Source organism: Lathamus discolor, chromosome 21 (assembly GCF_037157495.1).
Source record: "Lathamus discolor isolate bLatDis1 chromosome 21, bLatDis1.hap1, whole genome shotgun sequence".
NCBI classification, from domain to species: Eukaryota; Metazoa; Chordata; class Aves; order Psittaciformes; family Psittacidae; genus Lathamus; species Lathamus discolor.
The window spans coordinates 2,080,061-2,105,094 of NC_088904.1; the positions used below are offsets into that span (position 1 = coordinate 2,080,061).

At 50.5% G+C, this 25,034-nt stretch overlaps 2 protein-coding genes across 5 annotated transcripts in view; one reads left to right on the forward strand and one right to left on the reverse strand.

The window, feature by feature from the left end:
- The first annotated feature begins 51 nt into the window (after positions 1–51).
- On the forward strand, positions 52–17,237 carry ACSBG2 (acyl-CoA synthetase bubblegum family member 2). 2 transcript variants are annotated; one of them, XM_065699707.1, is made up of 15 exons: positions 52–112; positions 4,091–4,217; positions 6,584–6,654; positions 7,201–7,439; positions 9,012–9,100; positions 9,660–9,780; positions 10,218–10,298; positions 10,790–10,939; positions 11,121–11,297; positions 11,900–12,081; positions 12,417–12,650; positions 13,292–13,509; positions 14,450–14,589; positions 14,920–15,166; positions 15,942–17,237. In XM_065699707.1, the coding sequence occupies exons 2-15, from the start codon at positions 4,096–4,098 to the stop codon at positions 16,055–16,057; spliced, it is 2,187 nt and encodes a 728-aa protein (XP_065555779.1). In that variant the 5' UTR covers positions 52–112; positions 4,091–4,095; the 3' UTR covers positions 16,058–17,237. The 2 variants fall into 2 exon arrangements, with proteins under 2 accessions (XP_065555779.1, XP_065555778.1); XM_065699706.1 differs by lacking the exon at positions 52–112 and adding an exon at positions 3,461–3,754.
- Positions 17,238–17,673: 436 nt separating this feature from the next.
- The window catches only part of MLLT1 (MLLT1 super elongation complex subunit), a 31,815-nt gene continuing 24,454 nt past the window's right edge, over positions 17,674–25,034 (reverse strand). For 2 of the 3 annotated variants that reach the window (XM_065699763.1, XM_065699765.1), the window contains exons 9-12: positions 24,564–24,663; positions 24,280–24,351; positions 22,239–22,310; positions 17,674–21,755 (exon numbers count right to left, since the gene is read on the reverse strand). In XM_065699763.1, the coding sequence (XP_065555835.1) occupies positions 21,627–21,755; positions 22,239–22,310; positions 24,280–24,351; positions 24,564–24,663 (373 nt within the window). In that variant the 3' untranslated portion in view covers positions 17,674–21,626. The remainder of the gene's footprint in view (positions 21,756–22,238; positions 22,311–24,279; positions 24,352–24,563; positions 24,664–25,034) is intronic. The other variant, XR_010616824.1, reaches the window with a different exon arrangement.

Genomic DNA, 25,034 nt, shown 5'->3' on the forward strand with positions numbered 1-25,034 from the left:
CGCCCACTCCGGGCCATGGCCACGCCCCCCCGGCCCTGCCCGGCGCGCCCTAAAGGCCCCCGCGTGGCCGTCGCGCCGCGTGGTGGTCGTCGCGTGCCTGCCGGCTCCTGAGGTAACGGGGCCCTCCCGTCCCGTCCCGTTCCGTTTCTGTTCTCCCGGCACAGCCGTGACGGGGCTCGTCCCGCCCTGACCGCTGTGGGGAGGAGGAGGAGGAGGAGGAGGAGGCGCTGCGGGGGCCGCAGCACCGTACAGGGCTGCGCCATGCGGTGTCCCCGCGGTGTCCCGAGGGGGAGGCTGTGGGGCTGGTGTGGGTGTTGGGGCCGGGTCGTGCCTGGCTCTGTCAGTGTCAAGCGAACGTTGCTGCGGTGCTGCCTCCGGTTCCCCACGAGGCCCATCCCCTCCCGGGGCGGCTGTTGCCGTTCCTGTCCTGCCGTAGGCGGTAAAGGAGCATGGAGGGACTTGATTGTCTGGGGATGCTCTGACGCTGGCGGCTCTGAGCTGAGATGAAGCCTTGGGTGTGTGGATGCTGGCAGAAGCAGGGGTACCGTGGCTCTAAGCACATACCCCAGTGCTTTCTTACTCTGCGCAAGGGGTTTTCCCCCCGCAGGCGAGCGCAGATGGTGGAGTAAAGCCAAGAGCGGTTTAGGAAACAGGAACCTAAAAAAGCCTCTTGGTGAGTCACGTCGCTGGGGAATTCACCTAAAATCTCCCAGTGTCCTGGAGAAGCAATCAGCACACAGCGTGAAATGAGCTCTGCAGTGGGCTGTCTGGCTGAAGGAGCCACACGGGGCTGATGCTTCCACCCCACGCTGTCACCCCACCTGGTTTTAGGTGACAAAGTGATGCTCTGCAGCATCTGTGTTCAGTGAACGTTCGGCGTTGTGATGGAGTCAAGCGTCTGTCTGCAGTCATTCACTCAGGATCTTTGGTGTGGTATCATCCTTATGGAGGTTGGAGCTGCTTTTCTTCGTGCTCTCTTAGCTCCAGCATCGGACCATTTCCCAGCACAGCCGTATGCCAACCTGTGGTCAGTGTTACTGCCTAGGAGAAAACCTTTCGTGCTTAAGTTTTTAGTGCTGCTCTCTTAAAAACTGGGATTTATCTAAAAGAGGAAGAGGAGGTTGCTCAGCTGCTCTTTCCTCAATAAATCTGTGAGGGAAACAAGCACAAGGGCCAAGTTTCAGTTTTGGTGGAAGTGTGGAAAGGCAGCGAGGTAACAGCAGCTCCTAAAGCTGCTCTGCACAGTGAAAACTGGAGCAGATCAGACGTGTATTTACCAGAAAAAAGAAACTCAGTTGTTAACAGGAAGCCAAGTGAGCTGTGCTGGAAGATGTCAGCGTGACCAATGCACATCTGCAGCAGTCTGAGTTTGAACTGACCTTTTGGAAGCTCTGTGTGGGCCTTAATAACCTCTGACCACTTATAAATGAAACTGGCACTCCTGTCCCATTGACTGTCATGGGTTTGCACCTTTCATTTTGTTTTGTTGGTGAAGCTCCAATGAGCTCCTTCCCCAACTTCCACATCTTGGACGCAGCATTCCCTCAAAGCAGAGGCTGCTTTGTATTGAAATAGCTTCAGTCGCCATGCAGGGTAATTAAAAGGGAGGTTTCTTTCAGCAGGCTTTTGTTTGGGTGTGTTCTTCGTGTTCCTGACCATCTGTGTGTTAGCTCCTGTGCAAACAGTGTGGGGCTGGATGGGATCATTCCTGATCCCATTTGTGATCACATTCACCCCAATGAGCTGATTTCCAGTGGTGTAACTAAGCCTCAGAGAAGGAAGGGGTTGGTGGCAGTGCTTAGCAGAGCCACTCAGAGTATTTATATTGGCAAATACTTGTTTCTAACCCAAATCTGTTATACAAAATGCATGGCTGCCTTGGCATTCCAGTGGCCTGCGTTCACAAGGAACCTTGCACAACCGGGATGCATTTCAGCTTTGTTTTGCAGTGTGAATATACCTGGATGCTCCAGAAGTTCTGCTGCTGCTTCTGCAGGGGGGGATGCTGCTGCTCTCCAGGTGCTGGGGACCATGGGGCTTTAACATCCAGGTTCTCTCTGAAGATCCCATCCCACCAGATGTGATGGAGACAGTGATGTCCTGCTGTGTCTCCCCAGACTTTCAAGTGTGCTGTACCTTGTGAGGCCCCATCAGAATAAGACCCTCCTGTGAGGGCTATGCCCTGAACAGGGTGTCTCAGTGACGGGCACATGTGCAGCAATGGCAGAGCACAGCAATAGTCTCCACTGTGGAGCACTTTTCCCTCTCAAGTGACTGTGGGTGATGCAGAAACGCCTCTGTGGGAGGAGAGGCTTCTCCCTTTCTTTGCCCAACAGGTTTCTAACCAACATCCACCGGAATGTACCGCAACGTAGCTGGTGTGAGGACACAGCCACGCTTTCGCTGCAGATTTTCTTGCTGCACTGAAAAGCAGATGGCAAGAGAGATGCTGCAATTAGTGCGGGGAGAATATCTTCCTGCAGGGATGCAGGGGAGCTTAAACCCCTTGTTGTGGGGTGCTGGGAAGGAATGTGGGTGCAGCAGTGGGAAAGAGGCTGATGACAGCTTCTACAGTGCCTTGTGTCTTGGTCTCTCATTGAGCAAGAGAGGTGATGGTGACACCTCCAGCAGGCACAGAGCCGGCTGGTAACCAGGATGCTCCTTTTGATGTGGGAGTGAGCTCTTCCAGGGTGGGGAGGGGGCTAAACCTGGGTCTCAGGGTTTCCTCTAGAGATAAAGCCCCTTTTCTCATAGCTGTCTTATTACAAGAAACCCCAAGAGAATAAACCACTGTGGTGTTCCAGCCTAGATTGGGTGCTGGGTGATGTCTGCCCTTTATCAGAGCTTCAGAGATGAGAGTTTTGGAGACATCTCTTTCTCAGCAGCTGCTGAATGAAACTACTTTTTGTGTGGTGAATTGCAGCCCATAACAGAATGTGGTGTGAGCAGCAACGTGTCCTTTTGTAGACGAGCAAGGGGAAGGGGTGGGATTTGCTTTCCGGGGGGGAAGGCAGCTCTGCCTGCTGGGAATTGTGCCTGCCCATGGGGATGGCTTTCCCCACACATCAGGGGCTGAAGGCTGCAGCCTGTCTGTGTCAGATACGTAAGATAAAATAGCTTTCTCGTTTTGCTCCTGTCTCTTATTGTTGAGACAAAGATGCTCTTCACATTGCCCGCTTGAAACTGTGTCTGTCTACTGCAGGTACAAAATAGCACGCTAACATCCGCTTTGCACAAAGATCAAGGATAATAAGATTCCTCTCCAGTCAAGTAGAAATCCCTTGAAACAATTAAAGCTCAGCCTGTCAAGCGTGAGCATCAAAAGCTTTTGATGAACATAAACCTTAAATAAAACCAACGTCCTAAACCACTTTGTTTGGGTGGTTAAAACCCCTCACAACAAAGTACTGAAAGCAAAGGCTGCAAAGAGGTGGATTGTTATGAGAACAGGTTCAACCTCTGTGCTGTTCTGGGGCTGTGCCCCCCCCCCCGAGCCCCCTTGTGCAGCGGCTGGCAGGCAGGCACAGAGCCAGAGCTTCCTTAAGAGGCAGCGGTGTGGGGTGAGGAGCCGCCTCCAATTGCGAGGCAGGCAGCACATGACATAAGATGCTCCAGACCTGCCTCCTGGGCGCTAGTTTAAAACTCAAGGCTATTGCACATCCTGCTCCTCAGCGCTGGGCTGGAGCTCAAGGGAGAAGAGGCTGAGGCTGCACAAGGACCATGCGTTGTGAGGCTGGAGCCGGTGCCCTGGGAGGTGGGTTTGGGGGGGTCTGAGAGCCGGGTGGGAATGGTTGGGGGCAAGGGAGTGTAAAACTTGAGCTGTCAGGCTCGTGGTGCTCTTACGGTCAAAGGTGTGGTTGTCACACTTGTGTTGGGATGTGGGGTGGGTGTATCGCCTATCACTGATGGGGTTTAAATGCACCGAGCGCGGAGTGTGCTGTGTCCGCTGTTAGAATCCACTGTGTTCCATGCAAATCTGTACTGGAGTCACGCCTGCGTTGGGATCACCCTGCTCAGACAGCTCCATCAACGGTAGCTGATTTTATTGCCGCCTTTGATTGTATTTTAATCTTCAAACCTGTTTTTGCAGGCACGATGCTGTGTGAGGCAAATGCACCCGTGGCAGTTGCAGAACCAGTCCCTGTGGCTTGCTCTCATTCGGATCCTCAAGGGAGCGCTGAGGTGTCACTGGATGATGCGCTCAGCTCATCAGCTAGGTTTGTCTTAGCTCAGGTTTTCTCTGCGGTGACCTGTATGCGTAAGAAACAGTTTGCATTTGATTGCGTTTGCATCCGTTTAATTCCCATTAGATTTTGGAAGGAGTTTCAAACGTTTCTTCCCAGTTCCAAAAGCTGAATCTACAACCTCACCCTCTCAAAAGAAGAGGAACAGAATCAAATTTGCTGTACACAGCTACCATACAGAGTCTGGAGCTTAAAGCAGCACAGATTCAATATCAACTTAAAGCACAGGCATGGTAGAATATCCTGCACAGTCAGTAAGACCACCTCTTCCAAAGGAACCTTGTGGAAGTTTTAGTTCTATGTAGTTGGGAGGGCACTGATCAAATCGAATGCCCAGTGAGTACGTTGTGAAGTGTTGCTGCAATCAGAAGTGTGTCTCAGTGGTAGGGGATAGCCCATGTTCAGTACCTGTGCTGATTTTCATCAAACTCCTATTAGTCTCTCTGTAAATCTAAGCAGCCTCTTACTAAAGAGCAGGTCAGTGTGTAAGGGTCTGTATCTCAACACAGGGTAATGGGAAGTAGCTCACAAAAACCCTCTTTACATATTTCAGGCTGCATTTGCATTACATGTTAAGGGGGAGAAAAAGGTGACTTGAGTCACTGTAAGGGAAATAACTGGGGGGGGGGGTTGCCCTGTATTACTGGGTCATTTGCATGTTTTGATCCTAAAAGCTGGTGGAGAAATGGTGCAGAACTATTGCAGCTGAGGGCTGATGTGCACTGAAGAACGTTCTCCATGTCGAGGGGGAAATGTGTGGTAGGGAACATCTCGTCATCCCTTTGGGGAAATCAAGACAAAAATATTTACTTCCCTCGGGTTTCTGGCTTGCAGATCCATTGCGAGAAGCAGTTCCACTTTGGACACAACACGGAAGTAGCCTTGTCAAATCTCTGTGCCTTAAACCCTCTCATAAGGCACAGAGCAATAGCAGTTGATTATCCCCTAGAAATTGAGAGCAAACTTTAACCAAAGGGAAGGGATTTACACTAAAATTCACACAGAGCCTTGTGCTGACTCGTCCTCTCTTTGGCCTAGCAGAAAGGGAAGATATGGGGCTCAGTAGGGACCCTGACTGGGGTAGGCTGAGGAGTTTACATGGGACTGAGGAGCATGACAGGCAGAGATGTCAGGGCTTCACCTGCCCCAAAGCTGCCCCTGCAAAGGGCTGGCACTGTTGTGATGTCAGGAGCACCCAGCCTTTCTAGAACACCCGGGTGCTAGAGAGCAGCCTTGCACCAAACGTTGCCATGGGGCACAGTGAATATCTGGCACTGGCATGAAGAAAGAAAGACCTTTGTGATTGCCTGGAGCAAAGGGACCCAGGAGGGCTGTTTGGGAAGGCAAGATGGAAACTTGGGTTCTCTGGAATATCTAAAGCTTGGATGTTACTGCAGTGCCGTGTTCCCTGCTGGTATTTGCCAGGGTGGGGGAATGTCTGCCTGTAGGCTGGAGGGTGGGATGCCCTTCTAGGGCCTCAAATACCAAATCCCACAGGGTCTGGCTTTCAATTTGTGCTCTGAAGTGGGACGTGGGCTTGATTATTCCTTACCCTCATCATTCACAGCTGTGAGTCTGTCTTGGAAGGGGACAAACACAGTTCTACAGCCGCAGGCAGGGGGCACCTCACCAGATCTTGCCAGGTTGAAAGTAAAAGGGGCAACTTCCAGCTGGCATCTCTGGACAAGCTCCTGGTGAGGAGCGTGACTGGAGTAGAAACAGGCACATTCCCCATCTATTTCTTCACAAACATCTGGCAGGAGCCTGATGCCCCAGGTTTATTAGGAATACTAAGGACAAGCTTTCCTGTTAAATCCATTTCCTGCTCCTCAGCTGGCCTGGCTTCTGCAGGAAACCCCTGTGGGTTTCCCTGCAGGCTGAAGGATTGTGCACGGCTCAGGAGAGAGGCTGCTGAGGCCTCCCCTTCGTGAGCTGCATGTGCTGCAGATGGGAGATTGTGGGCCCCTTCCTGCCCCCTGCCTCCTCACTGCTGGAGCGTCTCAGTTTCAGGCACCCAGAGCAGAGCCCTGGTATGAAATCACTGCTGGTTTCTGGCTGACGTGTTTATGGGTTCCTCTGCAGCTTATCTGAAACAATAGCTGCGGTTCAGACAACATACATGTGTCTAAAAGCAGTGCAGGCAGAGCTTGTGTGCCCTCTGAGAGGGAACTGGGCTGTTGCTGTAGCCATGCAGGCTAGTAAAATCAATAAAGTCCCCTGCAGAACATCAGGAACGACTCTGACACATAGCCAAGGACTAATACAATGCTGTGATGGAGAGAGCATTCTTCACCCAGGGTGCTAAAGCCTTTCCAGGACTCATTGCTTTTGCCTTGCAGAACTGTTGAGGTCCACAGCAGCGAGACAGTTGAAGATACTAAGATGGAGAGATCTCAGGTTAGTTACAAAGGTAAGTGGAGCGAGTTTTCAGTTACTGTGATGTCCATAAACTTACTGAAATGGGAAGAGGAATTTGTCTGCAATGGAAGAAGAAACTGAAATAGCCATCTGCTCTGTCCAGAAGTGTCTTGAACTTGGACTTCAAGGAGTAAAATAGGTAGTGTCAATGCCTAATGCTTATCTACCAGGTAGTAATGTGCTGCTTCCAGTCCTCCTTAAAAGGAAAGCAAAAGCAGAGTGTATATGACTGTTGTGGGAAGCTGCCACTTTACCGGTGCAGTTCGAGAGCTTTAGGGCAGCAAAGCAGGTTAGAGGGGGATGTAAATGGGAACTGTTTAAGGAAAGTTCCAAAGTGCTTTAGAGGCTTCCTCTATTAGCCCTGATCTAAAGTACTGGGAGTTTTATGGCAAACTTGCCAAGGATATGAAGTCAAAGGGGTGTGGGAGGGGGCATAACAGCATTTCCTTTCTTATGTTTAATACTTCTATTTATGTTTCTCTTATGGCAACAAGCAATTGCTAAATATAAGATGCTGACCACTTCTCTTTCAAACCAGCCTCTTCACCTACCTCCGGTTTGTGGACAACACAACGAGATGGAGAAGTCAAGCTGAGGATAACTGAGACAGGCTTAGGCAGCAAGGCACCAAAGACTGTGCATGAGCTATTCCAGGAAACTGTGAAGAAATACTCCAATTACTATGCCCTTGCATCCAAAAAGAATGGCAAATGGGTAAAACTCACGTATCAGATGTACTATAATGAGTGCTGGAAAGCGGCAAAAAGCTTCCTGAAGGTAAGCTTGTGTTGAATTCTCCTTGTTAATGGTCAGTTGGTTTAACTGCTCAAATGGCTGTAGTCAACTTAGTTATTCTTGAGTGTAGGAGAGCCTTAAAGTGTCAGGGAAAGACCTTGAACATGCCATGAACAACTTGGGAATTACCACAGTGGTTTTGCTTGAATTTCTTGCAGGTTGCTTCCACATCCAACTTAAAAACGTAGGTAAGGAAACATTGCAAGTGAAGTGTTTGAGGTGCATGGCAAACCTGGCCATTGTCCCTCCTGAGGTGTGTACATTTTAATCTTCCACAGAAGAAACTTGAAGGGGTAATTATGAATCAAACTTAAATGTCCAAACTGCCTGAGCCTTTTGCCTGTACTGTAGGGAGTTAAGACACTTGGAAAGAGAAACAACATTACATGTGTTAACTGCTATCAGTTAAGGAGGTGATCCTGCCCCTCTACTCTGCTCTTGTGAGACCTCACCTGGAGCATTGTGTGCAGTTCTGGTGTCTTCAACATAAAAAGGACATGGAACTGTTGGAACAAGTCCAGAGGAGGCCACGAGGATGATCAGGGGCTGGAGCACCTCCCGTATGAAGATAGGCTGAGGAAGTTGGGGCTGTTCAGCCTGGAGAAGAGAAGGCTGCGTGGAGACCTCATAGCAGCCTTCCAGTACCTTAAGGGGGGCTATAGGGATGCTGGGGAGGGACTCTTCATCAGGGACTGCAGTGACAGGACAAGGGGTAACGGGTTCAAACTGAAACAGGGGAAGTTTAGATTGGATCTAAGGAGGAAATTCTTTCCTGTGAGGGTGGTGAGGCACTGGAATGGGTTGCCCAGGGAGGTTGTGAGTGCTCCATCCCTGGCAGTGTTCAAGGCCAGGTTGGACGAAGCCTTGGGTGGGATGGTTTAGTGTGAGGTGTCCCTGCCCATGGCAGGGGGGTTGGTACTAGATGATCTTGAGGTCCTTTCCAGCCCTAGCTATTCTATAATTCTGTGATGATTATGAGGTCTTATTACTTGAAGTTAAGGCCACTCCGTTCTCACTCCTGTGGTGGGATCTTTCAGTCTACGTTGGGATAGAACCAGAGAAGGGCTGAAGGAGCTTTAAAGACCTGGACTTTAACAGCTGGAATTTCATAGCAAAGTGTCTCTGACTGTCACTGGAGCTTGTTGCTCTTGTCATTGTTGGCATCTGACATAGCTAACCTTATTAAAGGACTGAATGTCTCAAAAGGTGTTGTCTAACTTCACCTCTTATTTTCTCCTTCCCAGCCCAAAGGGATGATTAACTGCCTAGATTGCAGTTGTTACAACAGCATTAGCATCAGTGAGGTCCTCACACCGAGTGCACCCTAAGGATAATCCTTTTATTTTCTCCTGCCTACTGATAATGTGGGACAGTGTCTGATGTGAAACATAGCTGGTTCCATACTAGGTCTTGGGTAGTTCCTCTGTGTGAATTACTCTATATAATAGCATGAACTTTTCCCTGGATGTGCTCTCAACAGAGATCCATGAATTAACTCCTAGCATTCTTTGAAGGAAAACCAGGATTGCTGTAATCTCCTCTCTTTGTTTGCAGCTGGGACTAGAGCGTTTCCATGGAGTGTGCATCTTGGGATTTAATGCTGCTGAGTGGATTATTGCTGACATTGCAGCTATCCTTGCCGGGTAAGAGTGAGTGTTCTCTTGACATGCATCTTTCCTTTAGCATTCAGATAGTAACCTCAGTATTCCTGTGAGGATACTGAGCAGTGAATAGTCCCCCAACAAACCCAACTGCTTCTATTTGAACGTACTGAAGATAGCTTAGAACCTAACTCTCTCTTTGCTTCATTATGAGTTAATGAGACAAAAATTAATGATGTTTTTTAGCCAGGTACTTCTCTCAAAAGAAGACCTGAACAAAAGGTTAATCCAGAGGCAGGCTTATTTACACTGTGATTAAAAAAATGATGGGCAATGCCAGAGAATCACAGCACTGGACTTTGGTAGCTGCCTTCCACCTAAGACACTTTGGTCCCTTATACCACTCTGACATGCCCCATACACCAGAACAGAGCCTTTGCTCTTGGAGTTAAGCCCTCTGCTTTTTATTGTTGCTTTATGGGATATTCTCCCTAAGTTTTTTCCTCTCTTAAAAGTTGGACATGATGTGAATTTTGCCATCAACTCTGCTAATCCTATAATCACGTTCTGCTTTCCTGTTTCCTATTCTTTCCTTTTCTAGGGGATTTGCTGTTGGTATCTACGCTACAAACTCTCCTGAGGCCTGCCATTATGTAGCAGAGAACTGTAATGCTAACGTGGTGATTGTGGAAAACCATAAACAGCTGCAGAAGATCTTAGAAGTAAATACACTTCCTAAATGGCTGGGGGCTCGAGCTTCCTATTGACAGATGTGGGAGAGTGGTACCCAAGGGAAATGCTAGGTCTGAAAGCAGAGGTGAACTGATGGAGCCTGCTTGGTGTGCTCCCTGTTCAAGCCACATGAATAGTCACTCTTAGGAGAGGTTACATGGTGGTTTCATAGCTTAATGAAGCCTTGAGCTTTAAATATGAGTAGCCTTAAAGAACAGTTGAGCATCCCCTGGTTGTCTGGCAGCATCCCAGTCAAAGTGGCTGTCTTTATGGAGGCTTGCCCATTCTCTTTCTGTAACACAGATGAGATTCTCTTAGCTTTATGTAAAATAGCAAGTAGCAGTGGCTTGTTAAGTAGCGGGTTGCTTAGGCTTGAAAGGGACAAGCAGGATTTCCTCCTTCTCATGAATCTCACTTCTTAACACAGATTCAGCATAAACTTCCTGATCTGAAAGCTATCGTCCAGTATGGGGAAGCGCTAAAAGAGAAGAGACCAAATCTGTACTTTGTAAGTACTGGGCATTTTGGTGGCTTGTAAATACTGGTTGTTGAGCTGATGGCTTGTGATCAGAAGCCATTGCCTTCCATAGGACTGTCATCAGATGAGCTTGTGTTGGCTCTAGTGGGGGATTGCTTGCCTCACTGGAGCCGTGGGTGTCTGCTGTAGTTCAAACCTCCATAATCCACGTTATGTGGGAGGTTGTCAGTGTGCAAGGCAGCCTCAGGGCCCTCAGTAGCACTTGGCACTCCCAGTTAATATCAGGGTTGCTACAGCACTAGTGATGGGTGCAGCAGTTTTGCTTTCTGCATCTTGCCCTGCCTCTTGTGGCAGCCAGAAAACATGGTGGGCCTGGCAATGCTATTTACAACCTCTTCCAGTTTGTGCCAGAGGTTTGGATGCAGAAAATAGTGTCCTTCTCTTCATGTGTAGCAAAGGGTTTCATTTTGCATGTGAATGATAGCCTGCAAAGTGATGGAGCTCTGCTCTTCTGCATGCAGTGGAGTGAGTTCATGGAGCTTGGCAGAGATGTTCCAGACTCTCAGCTCCATGAAATTATCAAGTCGCAGAAGCCAAACCAGTGCTGTACACTGATCTACACCTCGGGGACAACCGGACAGCCAAAGGGGGTGATGCTCAGCCATGACAATGTAAGTCTCTGTGTATCTGCCCGCTTGAAGAACTGTGACCTGTGGTGTGTGCTGAGGGAGGGTAGAGATGGGCTGAAAACCATCCCTGCTGTTAGAATTGTGGGATGTTGTAGACTTGTTCTGGGAGCTGTGCCTGCTTGGAAGAGCTGCCACTCCACACTCCCGTGGCTTCTTGTTGCAGCTGACCTGGACGGCAATGGCAGCTGGATGCAGCCTGCTGCTGACAGGTGCTGACACAAGGCAGGAGCTGTTGGTCAGCTACCTGCCCCTCAGTCACATTGCTGCGCAGATGACAGATATTTGGTTGCCAATGATACACGGAGCACAAGTCTTCTTTGCTCAACCAGATGCATTAAAGGTAAAAACATAGTTAAAAGCCTATCTCCATCCACCTGCTTGTAGCTGGGGGGGTGCTTTAAAACCAACATAGCTTGACTTAAAACCAACATAGTTTGACTTATCTCATGATTCTGGAAGCTGTGCTAACTCTATTTATTTGCATAGTGACCAAGTGCTCCTCTTTAAGGGTCTGTTGTGTTGACACATGCAGCCACTGACCTTTGCCTTTTGACTCCGTATTCCAAACTGGGATAAGCTGAGCCAGCTCTTCACAACTGGGAGCTTCTTGGCGTCTCACCTGACTGCACTTCTTTGGTTACGCAATGGCTTTATATTTGCTCTGTCCACATTGCAAAATGCCCCCAGAGTTAAATCTGTCCTGAGAAGAGAATGAGTCTTGGGGCTGTGTCAGCGCTGGCACTGAAAGCATTGACCCTTGCTGTCTTCTCAAGACCACTGTGGCATCTGGATGCTGCTGGGGCTCCTTTTCCTTGGTGCCACTGCAGTTGAAAAGGAGAAATCCCTCAATATTGAGGGTAGAGTCCTAAGCTTTGTGAAGAGCTGCCCGGTTCTCTGTGCTAAAGCACTTCTGAAAGCCGCATTGGATTCTGCTTTGCTCAGGGCACTTTGGTGGAGACGCTGCGGGAAGTGAGGCCAACGTGTTTCTTGGGAGTTCCTCGTGTCTGGGAGAAAATGGAGGAAAGAATGAAATCCATAGGGGCAAAATCCTCAGCATTCCGAAGAAAAGTGGCCGCGTGGGCCAAGGAAATCGGGCTGCAGACAAACCTGGACCGGATGAATGGGTAATTCTGAGCTACAGGAAGGGGTGTCAGGAACACTGGGAAAACTTCGCTGTCAGGTCAGGGATTCTATCCCATGGAGCAGGTCAGACTCACTCCATCTGGCTTCTGCTGTTTGTGCTTGGACCAGAGGGTGAGCAGGAAGGGTTGGAGGGGGGAGAAGCAACTCTTTTACTGAGTAAACTAAAATAGGATGACGATGAAAGGAGGATGAGGTGTCCCTGCCCATGGCAGAGGGGTTGGAACTGGATGATCTTAAGGTCCCTTCCAACCCTAACTCTTGCATGATTCCAAGTTCTACTTGTGACTGCGATCTTGTAACCATTCTTTTCCTGCAGGTATCATGATATCCCAATGAACTTCCACATAGCCAAGCACTTGGTGTACAAGAAAGTGCAAAAGGCCATTGGGCTGGACCGGTGCACGAAATGCTACACAGGGGCTGCTCCTATCTCCAGAGAGACACTGGAATTCTTCTTAAGCCTGGACATCCCTGTGCTTGAGCTGTATGGCATGAGTGAGAGCACTGGGCCTCACACAGTCTCCACACCTCACATGTTCAGGCTTACCAGGTAAAGACCTTTCTGTGGGCAGAGCACTGCTGCCGATGAGGAGGAGCTGCTTTAAGGTTTCTCCTGCATCTTGCCATGCGCATCTCGCCTGATGCAGCTCATCCCCAGAGTCCTCCTGCTGGGAGAAAGTCACCATGGAGCCATTTCCTTTGGCCACATCTTGCAGATGAGATCTGCAAAGGCAGCAGTGGTGTTACTTCAGTTTAGCTTGGCCTGCACCCTCTAGGAAGCAAGGGATTGATGGGGAGAGGGAATTAGGACCTCCAGCCCACAGTGTCCAGTGAATGAAGGCAGTGGGACTGCGCTGCTGCTCTGAATGGCTCCTCCCCAGGCTGGCAAGTGAACACCACCTTGGTAAAACTTTGCTGCCAAGGCCACGGACCTTCTAATTCAAAGCTCAGGTGTTTGAGAGCAATGAGTGGAAGCCACCGGGTGTGTGAGCACCCATCTCTGCAGTAACAGCTTTCTCTGTAGTTCCCCTTACACAAGCAGATGCCTTTTAAGTTCAATGCTTCTCGCTGAAGCATGCCTGGCTTTGTTCAAACACTTCAGCTTGAGAGGGGCCTGCTCTGATCTCACTCTGCTGCTCAGCTACTGAGCTAAAGCCAAGCCAAGCCCTGGGTTTGTGTGTTCTCTTTTAGCTGTGGAAGGAGCATCTCGGGCTGTGAGACACGGATCCATAACATAGATCAATACGGCGTTGGGGAGGTCTGCTTCTCGGGCAGACACGTTTTCATGGGCTACCTGAACATGGAGGACAAAACCAAAGAGGCAATTGATGAAGAAGGCTGGCTGCATTCAGGTGACCTTGGCAAGCTGGATGCGCATGGATTCCTCTACATCACTGGTAGAATTAAAGGTAACATCCCCTGATGGGGTTGTCTCGAGGTTACACAGTACCGTGATAAGCTGTGTTCAGCCCCTGCTAGTGGTGTGGCTTGGGCAGAAGGTGGCTGCATGGAGACCTCAGAGCAGCTTCCAGTGTCTGAAGGGGGCTACAAGGATGCTGGAGAGGGGCTCTTCATCAGGGCCTGTGGTGACAGGACAAGGGGTGATGGGTTTGGACTGAAACAGGGGAATTCAGGTTGGAGATAAGGCAGAAGCTCTGCCCTGTGCGGGTGCTGAGGCGCTGACTTCAGAAGCAGCCGTTGATGCTTGTTGTCTTGTTTCATGGTGCTGGACCTGCCCAGGTCTCACTGTGCTATCAGCTCCCTCCTGTTCCAGCTGGTTTTGCTGGTTAACTCCAAGAGAAAACAAGAGCTTAGTGAGGTTGTGAAAGTGGGGAGCAGCAGCGTGGCTCTTGGGCCACCACTGTGACCCGCACCCAGCATGAAATCCAACTTCATGCAAGACTTCAGTCATCAGAAAGAGATAATGGTTGTGCAAAGGGGCTGCTTTAGGCAATAAAGGCAGGTGAGAAGGGCAGGCTCTGCCCTCCCTCACCCTGCATTGCCTCCGTGGATGTTTCCCTTCAGTTTCTGAACAGCCTTGGTACCAACATCCACGCCTCAGGGCTTAAGGCAATGTTGGCAGGGTGCTGAGGTGCTCTTACACTGCATCCCTATGCCCAAACCACAGACATCTCTGCAGCATTAAAGCAGCCCTTGCAATGCTGTGTGCACACCTCAGCCTCCCCTCTCAGCCTGACCTGAGCGCTCCTGGCTTGCTCCCTTCTCCAGGTGGTGGGACAGGGGCTCACTCTTTGTGCCTCGCAGACCAAAGGAGCAATGAAGTTACTTGGGGCTGTGGAGGAAGAGGGAAAGGCTCTGAGCATTAATGAAGATTTGACTCTTTTCCAGAGCTCATCATCACTGCAGGAGGTGAGAACATCCCTCCCGTTCCAATCGAGGACGCTGTGAAAGCGGCCGTGCCCATCATCAGCAATGCAATGTTGGTTGGAGACAAAGCCAAGTTTGTCGCTATGCTTCTAACACTAAAGGTAATGGGAAACAGGGTAGGAATCCACCTGTGTCGCTGCATGGGTTTAATTCCAGTGAGGAAGAGAATTGTGCCACGTTTTACAGCCTCCTGTGGCGATGGGAGGTGTTGTGGGGTGTGACTTGTTGCAGCCGAGCTGCAGACAGGCGCCTGCTCCTGTTTGGGATCGGTGTTTCTGTAGCAGGAGTAAAAGACCTAAAAGTGAGAGTGAGAACCCAAACCCTGCTGCTTTCCTTACCCCTCTGTACCACCTCCTGGGGCTGCAGCAGTGGCTGCTTCAAAGGGAATCGTGTGTGCGTGCCAGTCACGTTGCCTGTGTATTGTCCTGCAGTGCAATGTGAACGCAGACACCGGTGAGCCAAGAGACGATCTCACTCCAGAAGCCCTTGAATACTGTCAGAGGCTGGGCAGCAAGGCCACCAAGGTCTCGGAGATCGTCCGCAGCAAGGACAAGGATGTCTACGCTGCCATCCAGAAGGGGATTGCAGCAGTCAACGAGAACGCAATCTCCAACGCCCAGAGGATCCAGAAATGGACCCTGCTGGAGAAGGACTTCTCTGTCGTCAGTGGAGAGCTCGGTGCGTGGGCACTGGGGTGACCGCATCACCCCTTCTTGGGTCCTGAAACCCCTTCGTGGTCCATGGAGCTGCCCGTGGCCTTTCCATGTCATGGTTTGGGGAGGGTGGGATGAATCCCTGCTTCCACCAGCAGGAGGGAGCACAGCAGCACTTAAGCATGGCTCTGGGTTGCCCCTTGAGGCCGGTCCTGCTGCTCCTGTGCCCAGGGGAAGGGAGAGAGATTGCATTAAGCACAGAAGCAGTTTGAAGTCAGTGTCTGCACACGTGTTCCTTTGTTGGAGCAAGTCCAGAGGAGGCCATGAGGATGAGCAGGGGCTGGAGCAGCTCCTCTATGGAGCCAGGCTGAGAACACTGGGGCTGTTCAGCCTGGAGAGGAGAAGCTGCGTGGAGACCTCAGAGCAGCTTCCAGTGTCTGAAGGGGGCTGCAAGGATGCTGGAGAGGGGCTCTTCATCAGGGACTGTGGTGATAGGACAAGGGGTGATGGGGTCAGACTGAAACAGGGGAAGCTCAGGTTGGAGATAAGGCAGAAGCTCTGCCCTGTGAGGGTGCTGAGGCGCTGGCACAGGGTGCCCAGAGAAGCTGTGGCTGCCCCATCCCTGGCAGTGCTCAAGGCCAGGTTGGACACAGGGGCTTGGAGCAAGCTGCTCCAGTGGAAGGGGTCCCTGCCTGTAGCAAGGGTTGGAGCTGGAGGAGCTTTAAGGTCCCTTCAGCCCAACCCATTCCGGGCTTGCTCAAGGTCTGTGTCTCCCTCACCCCGTGCCGTGTTTCCCCCAGGCCCAACGATGAAGCTGAAGCGCCCGGTGGTGCTGGAGAAGTACAAGGACCAAATCGCTCAGTTCTACGCGGACTTGGACGGGCCGGGCGCGGCGCGGAACAGCCTCCGGCAGTAGGGAAAAGGCTGCGGACTGGAAGGGGCTGGGAAGGATTCCCTGGGGTCCCTTGAAATAAAGGAGGCTCAGGCACACGCAGCCCCCTTCCCATTCACATCCCCCTACAGGTCCTGCCCCTGCAGCACAGCGGGGTGAGCGCGTTCATGCCCCGCGCTTCCCTGTGGCTGGCATCACGCTCGGCCATCCCTGACTCCATTCCCCAATCCGTGCCCTTCCATTCTTCCAAGGGCAAATCCAACCTTTACCTTCCACCCATGTGTTTTAACCAAAGTCTTCTCTTCCTGAGCTGAATGTAAACCCATCAGGAGCCGCCGTTTTCCTCCCTATTTCTTTGTCCCCCCTCCCTCCTTTGTGCGTGTCTGACTGCATGCTGGTGGCACCCAAGTTGTTCCCTATCCCTTTACCCACAGCACGTCCTCCATCACAGAGGATGGATGCTGGGGGAAGGACCATGTGGAACCTCGGGTTTGCTGGCTTTGTCTGTGCAATACTTTTATCTTCCGAAGTTATCATGAAGCTCGAAGTTGTGGTGTTAAATGAGCAGCCTGGGGCGTGCTTTACACCAGGGCCTGCTCATAAGGCTGGGGACTACCACGTGTGAAGGCTGTGGTCTTGCAATCATAGAAATGGTGCCAGGAGCGGGCGCAGCTCCAGAGGTTTTATTCTTCCCAAGGTCCTGCCAGAGGCATTTGCACCGAATGCAGAGTTTAGGACACACAAGAGCAGCTTCAGAGCTGGGGGAAGCACCCAGTACCAGGAGCTCTCTTCTCACTGGTTCTGCAAGGGTGACTGGAGCCTGCCCAGCACCTGGCAGGACTGCTGCTCCCACCGGGAATGAAGGATCCCTTGGAAAATGCCTTATTTCAAATCAGGAACCATTCCTGAACACAAATACCCTCTGAGGCCGAGTAATGCTTCCTGTTGGCAAAGCAGGAGCAGCAGGAGCAGGCGGAGGAGCACCAGGAAGGGCACTGGAGCTGCAGCACTGTTTGTACCACAGAGATGCTGTGGGCCAGAACTGGGCACCTTGAGGGGGGGTTAAGCCTCAGACCGTGTCTGCTCTGACCTCTCCAACAGGCACGTGCCATGACTGTAACCGGGTGTTCGTTCCCCTGTCTGAACCCAAACAGGCTCTGTTGTCCAGAGCAGCACCCAATAAACGCTGCTGTTTGTGTCCTTATGCCTGCGGTGAAGTGATGCTCAGCCCTGGCGTGGGTCAGGGGCCAAGGGGATGGGGAGCAGCAAAGCCCCTCTGCTGCAGCAGAGCCCTTGGAAGTCCAGGGACCCCAACCCAAAGCGGCAGGATTCAAGCTCCAGCTGTAAAACCGATGTGTTAACAAAGATCAGTGCTTAAAGGAGCTTCCCTTCCTGTGCTGTTCATCACCAGGGGCTGCCAGAGAAGCTGTGGCTGCCCCATCCCTGGCAGTGCTCAAGGCCAGGTTGGACACAGGGGCTTGGAGCAAGCTGCTCCAGTGGAAGGGGTCCCTGCCCGTGGCAGGGGTTGGAGCTGGATGGGCTTTAAGGTCATTTCCAACCCAAACCAGGCTGGGATTCCTATGGAACTCCATCATCGCTGCCCATGGAGAAGCAACCCAACAAACCAAAACCACCCCAAGTTTTACTTTTCCATCTTACTTTATTTCACTTTTTCTAGAAAATTCCTCCATAGTTCCACAAATTTAACAAAAAGTTTAAAATTCAGGACAAACAATCCTGGACCGTTATTACAAACATGATTTCTTTTTAATCTTGAAGTTAGTCTTGGGCCAGCTGCATTTCTTACAGCCGAGTGAAGAATTCCCGTTCCCAACACAACTTTGACCATCCTCAAGTGACAAGGTATTTAATACCTCGGCTCTAGGCAGAAATACAATTAAAAGTCATCTAGAAGGTGAAGTACTTACATTTGCTTTAGGAGTGCAAACTCGTCTCGGCAGGGTTTGATGGCTATTCCATGCCCCAGCACACCAGGACCCCATTGATCCCAGGCTTCAGAAGTAACACGGAACCAGCGACCTGGCTCTCTGCTGGTGGCAAGCTCCAAAAGGGAAGTTTAAACCCCTCCTGCCATCAAATCCGTTCAAGATGGGCCAAAAACCGCTTCGGGATTGTTGCATCCATCGCTTGGGCTGGTCCTGATGCTACCACCGCGAGCAGCAAGGGAAGAACTGGTGGCCAAAGCACTGATTGCACTTCCATGGGTCCACGGGCACCGCTCGGCCGCTGCAATCCATCACGGCAGTAAGCAAAGCCTTGCGGCTCAAGACACCAGGAACATGCCCTGACCCCCTCTTCTGCCCCTTCAACACCAAGGGAGAGCTGAAGAGCCGCATCCTGACCTCAGCTCCACCACCACTCACACTCCTCTGAAAGCCTTCAGCCCGACCGGCACCAGCTCGTGCCTTCAGTACCGAGACGACGGACACTGGGAAGTAAGAGTTCCTTTTCCTTGGAAAACCATTATGGCTACAAGTCAATTTTGGCTATTTTTGTCCTTTTTTTTTTCTCCTCTTTTTTTCTTTTTTTTTGTCTTTTTTTTTTTTTTTTCCCCATTTTAACAACGCTACTACAACATCCTCGAAGACCTGAAGCAATGCTGAGGGCAGCACCGCCACCTCCTTCCTATAGTACAATACTCCATCCATGCTCTCAAGAGTGACACAAGAACAAACACTTTATCCACAAATACCTGTACACGGCATGTTCAGAACAGCGGCCAGCCAGCCTACAGAGAACCTACACAGGGAACTCGCTCAGACCCAACTAGAAGGGGACACAAGATGAGGCCCGAATGTGACCGATCCTTGGTTGCAGAGTCATTTCCTCCTGTGGTCCCCGACGCTACCACATACCCCAAAAAACAACAACTCTGTAGAACAACTAAGTACTTGCAAGAAACCTTTTTAGTAACAAATCAGCATGTGCACACAATGGAAAAGAACTATTGCTGGGGGGGGGGGGGGAACGATCCTAATTCAGGTTTTCAAGGAGATTATAAACAGTCTAAAAAAATCCATGTGTAAAATACTTCTTATAAAAACCAAACAGGATGCCTATCACCGCTCATCGGACTTCACGACTAAAGTCGCTTCCAGGACAGGACGATGCCAGAGCAGGAGCCCCGGGCGCTTCCAGCCGCGTTCAGGAACACCCTCCCATGCGTGTTCATGGACGGGCTGGGAGCAGCGCGGCCCCTCTGCATCTTCACAGGAGAAGGGGCGGGCGGGAGGTGGCACCTCCACACCCTTACGGGTAATCCCAGAGGCCACCAAGAGGCCCAGAAGTGCTGCCAGGAGCCACAGGGCACGGTCCCTGGGCACAGAGAGAGGAAGGGAAAGACCTCGGGAGAGCTCAGGCCGGCTGCCACCGCGGGGACAGGGGTGATGCCGCTGTCCCCTTCCCCAGGGGCAGCGGGCAGGAGGCCCTGCTGGGTCCATAGCGACCACTTCGGGCTCGCCTCCTCCACACCACAGACCCAAAGGGAGCGGTTCACACGTACCCACGGCACCCAACACAGCCCCCGGTGAGCGGGGACCCGCGTGGGCTGCCTCTGCCGTCCTGCACCGCGGCGCGTCCCACTGCCACCGGGCCAGGACCGCAGCTCCTCCTCCTCCTGCCTCCCCGGCGGCCGCTGGCGCGCAGGGGCTCGCTCCAGGCTTGGCCTTGTCCATCAAGAAAGGAAACAGCTGAGATCACTGTCGTGACAGGGTTTGCGCCTGGCATGAGCTTGATTCTTTTATATATATATATATATATATGCATATATATATATACACACACACACACACACGACACATGAAAGATGGTACAAAGACAAAATTAATGGGAATCGGGTCAACATGACCCAACTCAAACAAGCTTATCATCATATTGCCACTTCAGTTGATTAGTTGCAACATTTCCATGATAAAGAAAGGGGGAACCCAAAACAAGGGACTGGATTTTAGAGTGGAGAAGGGACACAGCAAACCCCGGCGTGATGCAGCACCCCCCCCAGCTCCCCTGTGGGGCTGTCACAGAGCTGAGGGGACCCCTCGGAGCAGAGGGATCCTTGGGAACGCCGCGCTCCTCCTCACACCCGCAGCCCGGCTCACATTTGGCAACAGCTTCGACACTGATGGGGAAAACTGAGCAATTCTTCAAGAAAATACTGAGTTTTGGGAGCGGGAATGTAATAGAGGTTCAATGAGAGCTTCAGGGCTTTCCACGCACCCACCTAGACAACACTTGGAAGCCAACACTAGTTTAACTAGAAACATAGGAGAGGTCTGGGATTAGTGTTTACTGGTTCCTGAACAGGCAGCAGGGTGGGAGAGGGAGGAGGAAACAAACCCGACTTCACTCATTTCCTATGTCAGCATTTTCCAGCTGTGTCCAAAGATAAAACTCTCCCTTGTTTTGGTTTTCCCAAAGTACAGCCACTACTATAGGGGCCACTGTAGGAGATTCCTCTTTGAGAACATAAGAACAAAACCAATCACGTCGTTTGGCAAAGTTAGCATCAACACTGACAAGTGAGGAGACGAGAGGTGAGCCCCTTCCGAAGCACTGAACGCTTCCAAGATCGCTGCTGGGCTTCCACACGCTAGAAATTGTCCACAAGAGGCATTTTAACAAACAAGTCAAATGTTCTTAAGCGCCCTTCCCCTGCCAGAGCCTTTAGAAAAGAGAACAGAAAAACACACCCTTAAGATCATAAGACCCAACTAGGCCCTTCTTATACATACAGTACATACATATATATAATATATATATAAAATATACAGCTTACAGTTTTGTAGTCCTATTACAGTTAAAGCAGACTGAAAGGAGTGAGACTTTGTTTAGGAGCTCAGATCAACAAAATATCTCCAAACCCCAGCGGGAGACAGCAGATTCTAGAGGCCTCTTCAAAGAGCACGAACTGTCTCTGCAGGAAGCTGAAGGTCCTGCCCGTGGAAGGATGCCCTGGAGAGATCAGGAGCCACGTTACAGCAGTGCTCTGCACCGAGCCACGCCAGAACGAGCTTGCAAGCGATCACAACTGGGATCTGTCCATCTCCTCTGCAGCAGAGCAGCGGGACCCACCTCTGGCGTCAGGCTCTCGGGTTAAGCTTTGTAAAAGCCAATCTTACTTACACAGCATCAACGCTTCCTCACAGAGCTGCAGGCAACGGGACTCACTGGAGCTCTCCGCAGGCAGATGGTCCCTAGATTTGGTGAAGAAAACATCATCCACACTTCTTCAGACCTCAGAGACGCCTGAAAACGTGCTCTTCAAACACAGTAGCTTGAAGTAGAACGAGAAAGGTCGCGCCGGGAGGTTAAGTGCAGCACATCTTCTGCTCTACTCAGGATCTGCGCCCAAGCGTACATAGGAAGCCAGGGAGGACAGACTCAGCAATACGGGTGCTTGTTTGAAGCCTACAAGAAAGTGCAGCTGGCTGTGCATTCATAGAGCATGGCTGTTCTCTAAGGCAGTGCTTCGGGTGAATCAGGAGAATAAGAAGGCCTAGTTCCATGGGTTCGTTTCCTGGTACCAATCAAGGGGATCTCTGGTTTCAAAAGCAGCTGCTTCCAAGGCCAAGCGTCATGTCGCCACTGCTTCCAAGTAGCTCTGCAGCTTGCGGACGGTCGTCTCATCCAAGGAGAAGAGGTCAAAGTCAAAGGTTGTGTTGGTAACGTTAAAATGCCCAGTTTCTTCAATGAGATTTACAATCTGTACAGAAAGGAGACAAGCAAGGATGTAGACAGGGAGCGATGAAGATCACATAGAGCAGATACAGAGCAATCTGCCCCATCCTTCCCTCACCCCTCTAGAACAGCCTCAGAGAGGAGAATGTCTCACAACATGAAGGGAATCCTCTCCCAAAAAAGCAAACCTCCTGCACTAGCTCAGTCCAGGGAGGGACATGGGCACGTTTCTTCCCTTTTAAATTAGGCAGAGAGAGCCCAGCTTTGGGACTGCTACTGGGATGGCAGAGATGCAAACCACACTTGTGCATCTTTTCCAACAATACCATGGCATGCACATCTGATTTAGTGGGGGTTTTTTTCTACGTATCTTTGCTTTCAATGAGAAGCAGACCCTCTCCTGAAGGAGAGGCAAGTGAAAAGTCAAGCATCACAGGGGTCCAGCTGAGACCCTTGGACACAAAGGTTAGAGTACAACAGCCTGCCAGAGCTGACAAATGATCTCTACCTGCTGTAGCACATTGCGCTCTCGTAGTGCCATTAGTCGCCTGTGAAGCTCCACTAATTCATCAGTGTAGGCCTGTAAAGGAGGCAGGAACAGAAACAGTGACATACGTGGCATGTTTGAGTGACTGCCAAAGTGACTCTTCCAGTGAGGATCAGAAGAACTCGAGGCCCTTTCACACATGCTCCTATTCACAACTTTTTCCCCCATTTTTTACTGCCTCCTCCATCCTTATCAGGTACTGGAGGACTTCACATAAACTCACATAAAGACTTCACAAGCTGAGGGCAGATTTAGATTAGACATTAGGAAGAAGTTCTTCACTGTGGAGGTGGTGGGACATTGGCACAGGGTGCCAGAGAAGCTGCGGCTGCCCCATCCCTGGCAGTGCTCAAAGCCAGGTTGGACACAGGGGATTGGAGCAAGCTGCTCCAGTGGAAGGGGTCCCTGCCTGTGGCAGGGGTTGGAGCTGGAGGAGCTTTAAGGTCCCTTCAACCCAAACCAGGCTGGGATCGTATGAAATACAGATGGTCTGAAGACCACCAGAAAGATTATTCAATTACACCATTAACCAAACGCCTATAACCAGCTTTAAGAAGTGGTCAGAACCTTTGAGCTTAGAGAACCTCAGCGAGGTGAAGTTCACCCTGGTGAACTTCAGTGCAAGTTCCTCATCAGCAGGTTGCACTAATAAACTACCCATTACCTGAAAACACCTGCATCAGTTCCCAGCAACCTGCTGAGCAACGAGTTGTGTTTAGGGAAGGAAAGACTCTGACTGTGCTGTACTCACGGGTAGTTTTACTTGCACAGGGGGAACTGCAGGCTTGGTTACAAGCTCAGCACAGTAACTGCTCTCATATAAGGGTGTTAGGGTTTTCTTATTTATTTTAATTTAGGCAGCCAACCAGGCACGTTTCTGCCAGTGCACTATTGCTCACAGGGGATGGAGTCTGTAAAGTTGCCCCAGAGTTGTTCATGTCTGTATCAGCAACGCTGAACTCATTTAAGTAATTGTACCAAAGGAAAAAAAGTACAGTAATCCCAAACTCGCTTTCCTCCCCGCCAAAATGCGTGAACCATCCCCGTCCCCAGCACACTGACACAGAAAAAAGCACCAAACACCCTCACTGAATGCCATGCTGCTGGGACAGCTACTGCCTTATGAAGCCTCTGGACAAGCGGATGCTGTTTCAGGCACTTTCTTCAGTGTGTCTCAAGGGTGTCCCCTACCATGTGCATTAAGCAATCTAATAAAAGACACTATCACCTACAGACCTTGCCCTAGATAAGCCACCGGAGCTCTGGGTAACATCAGGTTTTGTGGCTGGCAGGAGACTCCGGCGCAAGTATCTTTAGGATCCCAGCTTACACCTCCAATTAAGCCATAAACTTGCATTGTGTTCCCCTGTTCAAAGTGTTAACACACACGAGCTACAGTCTGATTCTCTGGTTACTGCAAGGACCTCAGTGATTAGACTAAGGGAAAGTATTAAGCTCCCATTTGATTGATTTCTTTATGAGAAATAACACAGTGGGAGAAGCCTCTGGACAGCTTGCGGGTTGGTGATTTGCCTGCCACTCAGCCGTGCTTCGGGAGCACACACACTGCTCTGCTTCCCTCAGAGGCTACAAAGAAGGGCATTGCACTGAACAAACAAGGTTGCAACTCAACCAGCAAAGCAGAGCATCAAACAGCCTTTCATTTGTCAGATCAAAGACAGATGAAAATGGACTTTGAATGAAGTGGCCTCACCACTGCAGCAGTGGCCAGACCACTGGTTCAGACAAAGGGCAAACCACTAAAGCAATTCTAACATTTGCATATGGAAACATCCTGGGGGTACCTCTACTTAACATACACAACCTCAGCAGCATCACTCTCCAAAGCCTGGCCTTTCAACAACTGGTTTTCATTATACTCAAACTTTTAACCTGCCCAGACAGAACCACATGAACAGGCTCAGCTGACACAAGCTGTTCTCTACACACAAATGTGAGCAAGCATCCAACAGTTCTACAATACACAAATCCTCAAACGTACCTTATCGTACGTGCCCTTCTTCAGGATCTTCTCTGGCTTGTTACAAGACTCTGGGCTTTTTCTTCCAGATGCCTAAAGGTAAAAGAAATCAACATTAGGGACCAAAATTAGTGCTGACAACACAGTGGGTTAACGGTTTGGACACACAGCACTAAAGAGACAGAAACTATGGGTCTGATAAAGAGTGAAATAGGGAAGATTTGGTGCCACCACGGACTGAACACAATGCAGGAACCAAAAGTGGTGGGAAGCAGCCCTGTATGGCACCCAGGATGCTGCTGTACCTTATTATTTGCAGGGGGCAGTTTCTGACCAGGAGGTGGCTCTCGACTCGGCAGGCAGGAATCTGCGCTGTTATCACTGTCGCTGTCACTAAGGCTCAGTCTGAAAGACAAGCAGCAGAGAATTAGCATCACCAGGTAGTGGGAAACTAACTCAGCTGTCAGCTAAACCACAGAGTTTAGTGAAATTCTCTTCTTTATTGGACTAGCAAATTGTCTGGGATAAATGGTCAGTCTGATTTCCAAGAATCCCTTTTTCCCCCAGCTGACACCACCTTTGCCATCTTCCATTCCCTGGGCAGGCCCTACCAACACCTCCACTGAAACCACGGGCAAAAAACACATTTACTGTTTCTGGTGTGACCTTTCAGATCCCCTATTTATTCTCATTCTTCTTGTGGCCTTACAGCTGGATTATAGCAGGTATCCTAACTTCTAATGAGCCTGACAAACTGCTTGGTACCTATCCTCTAA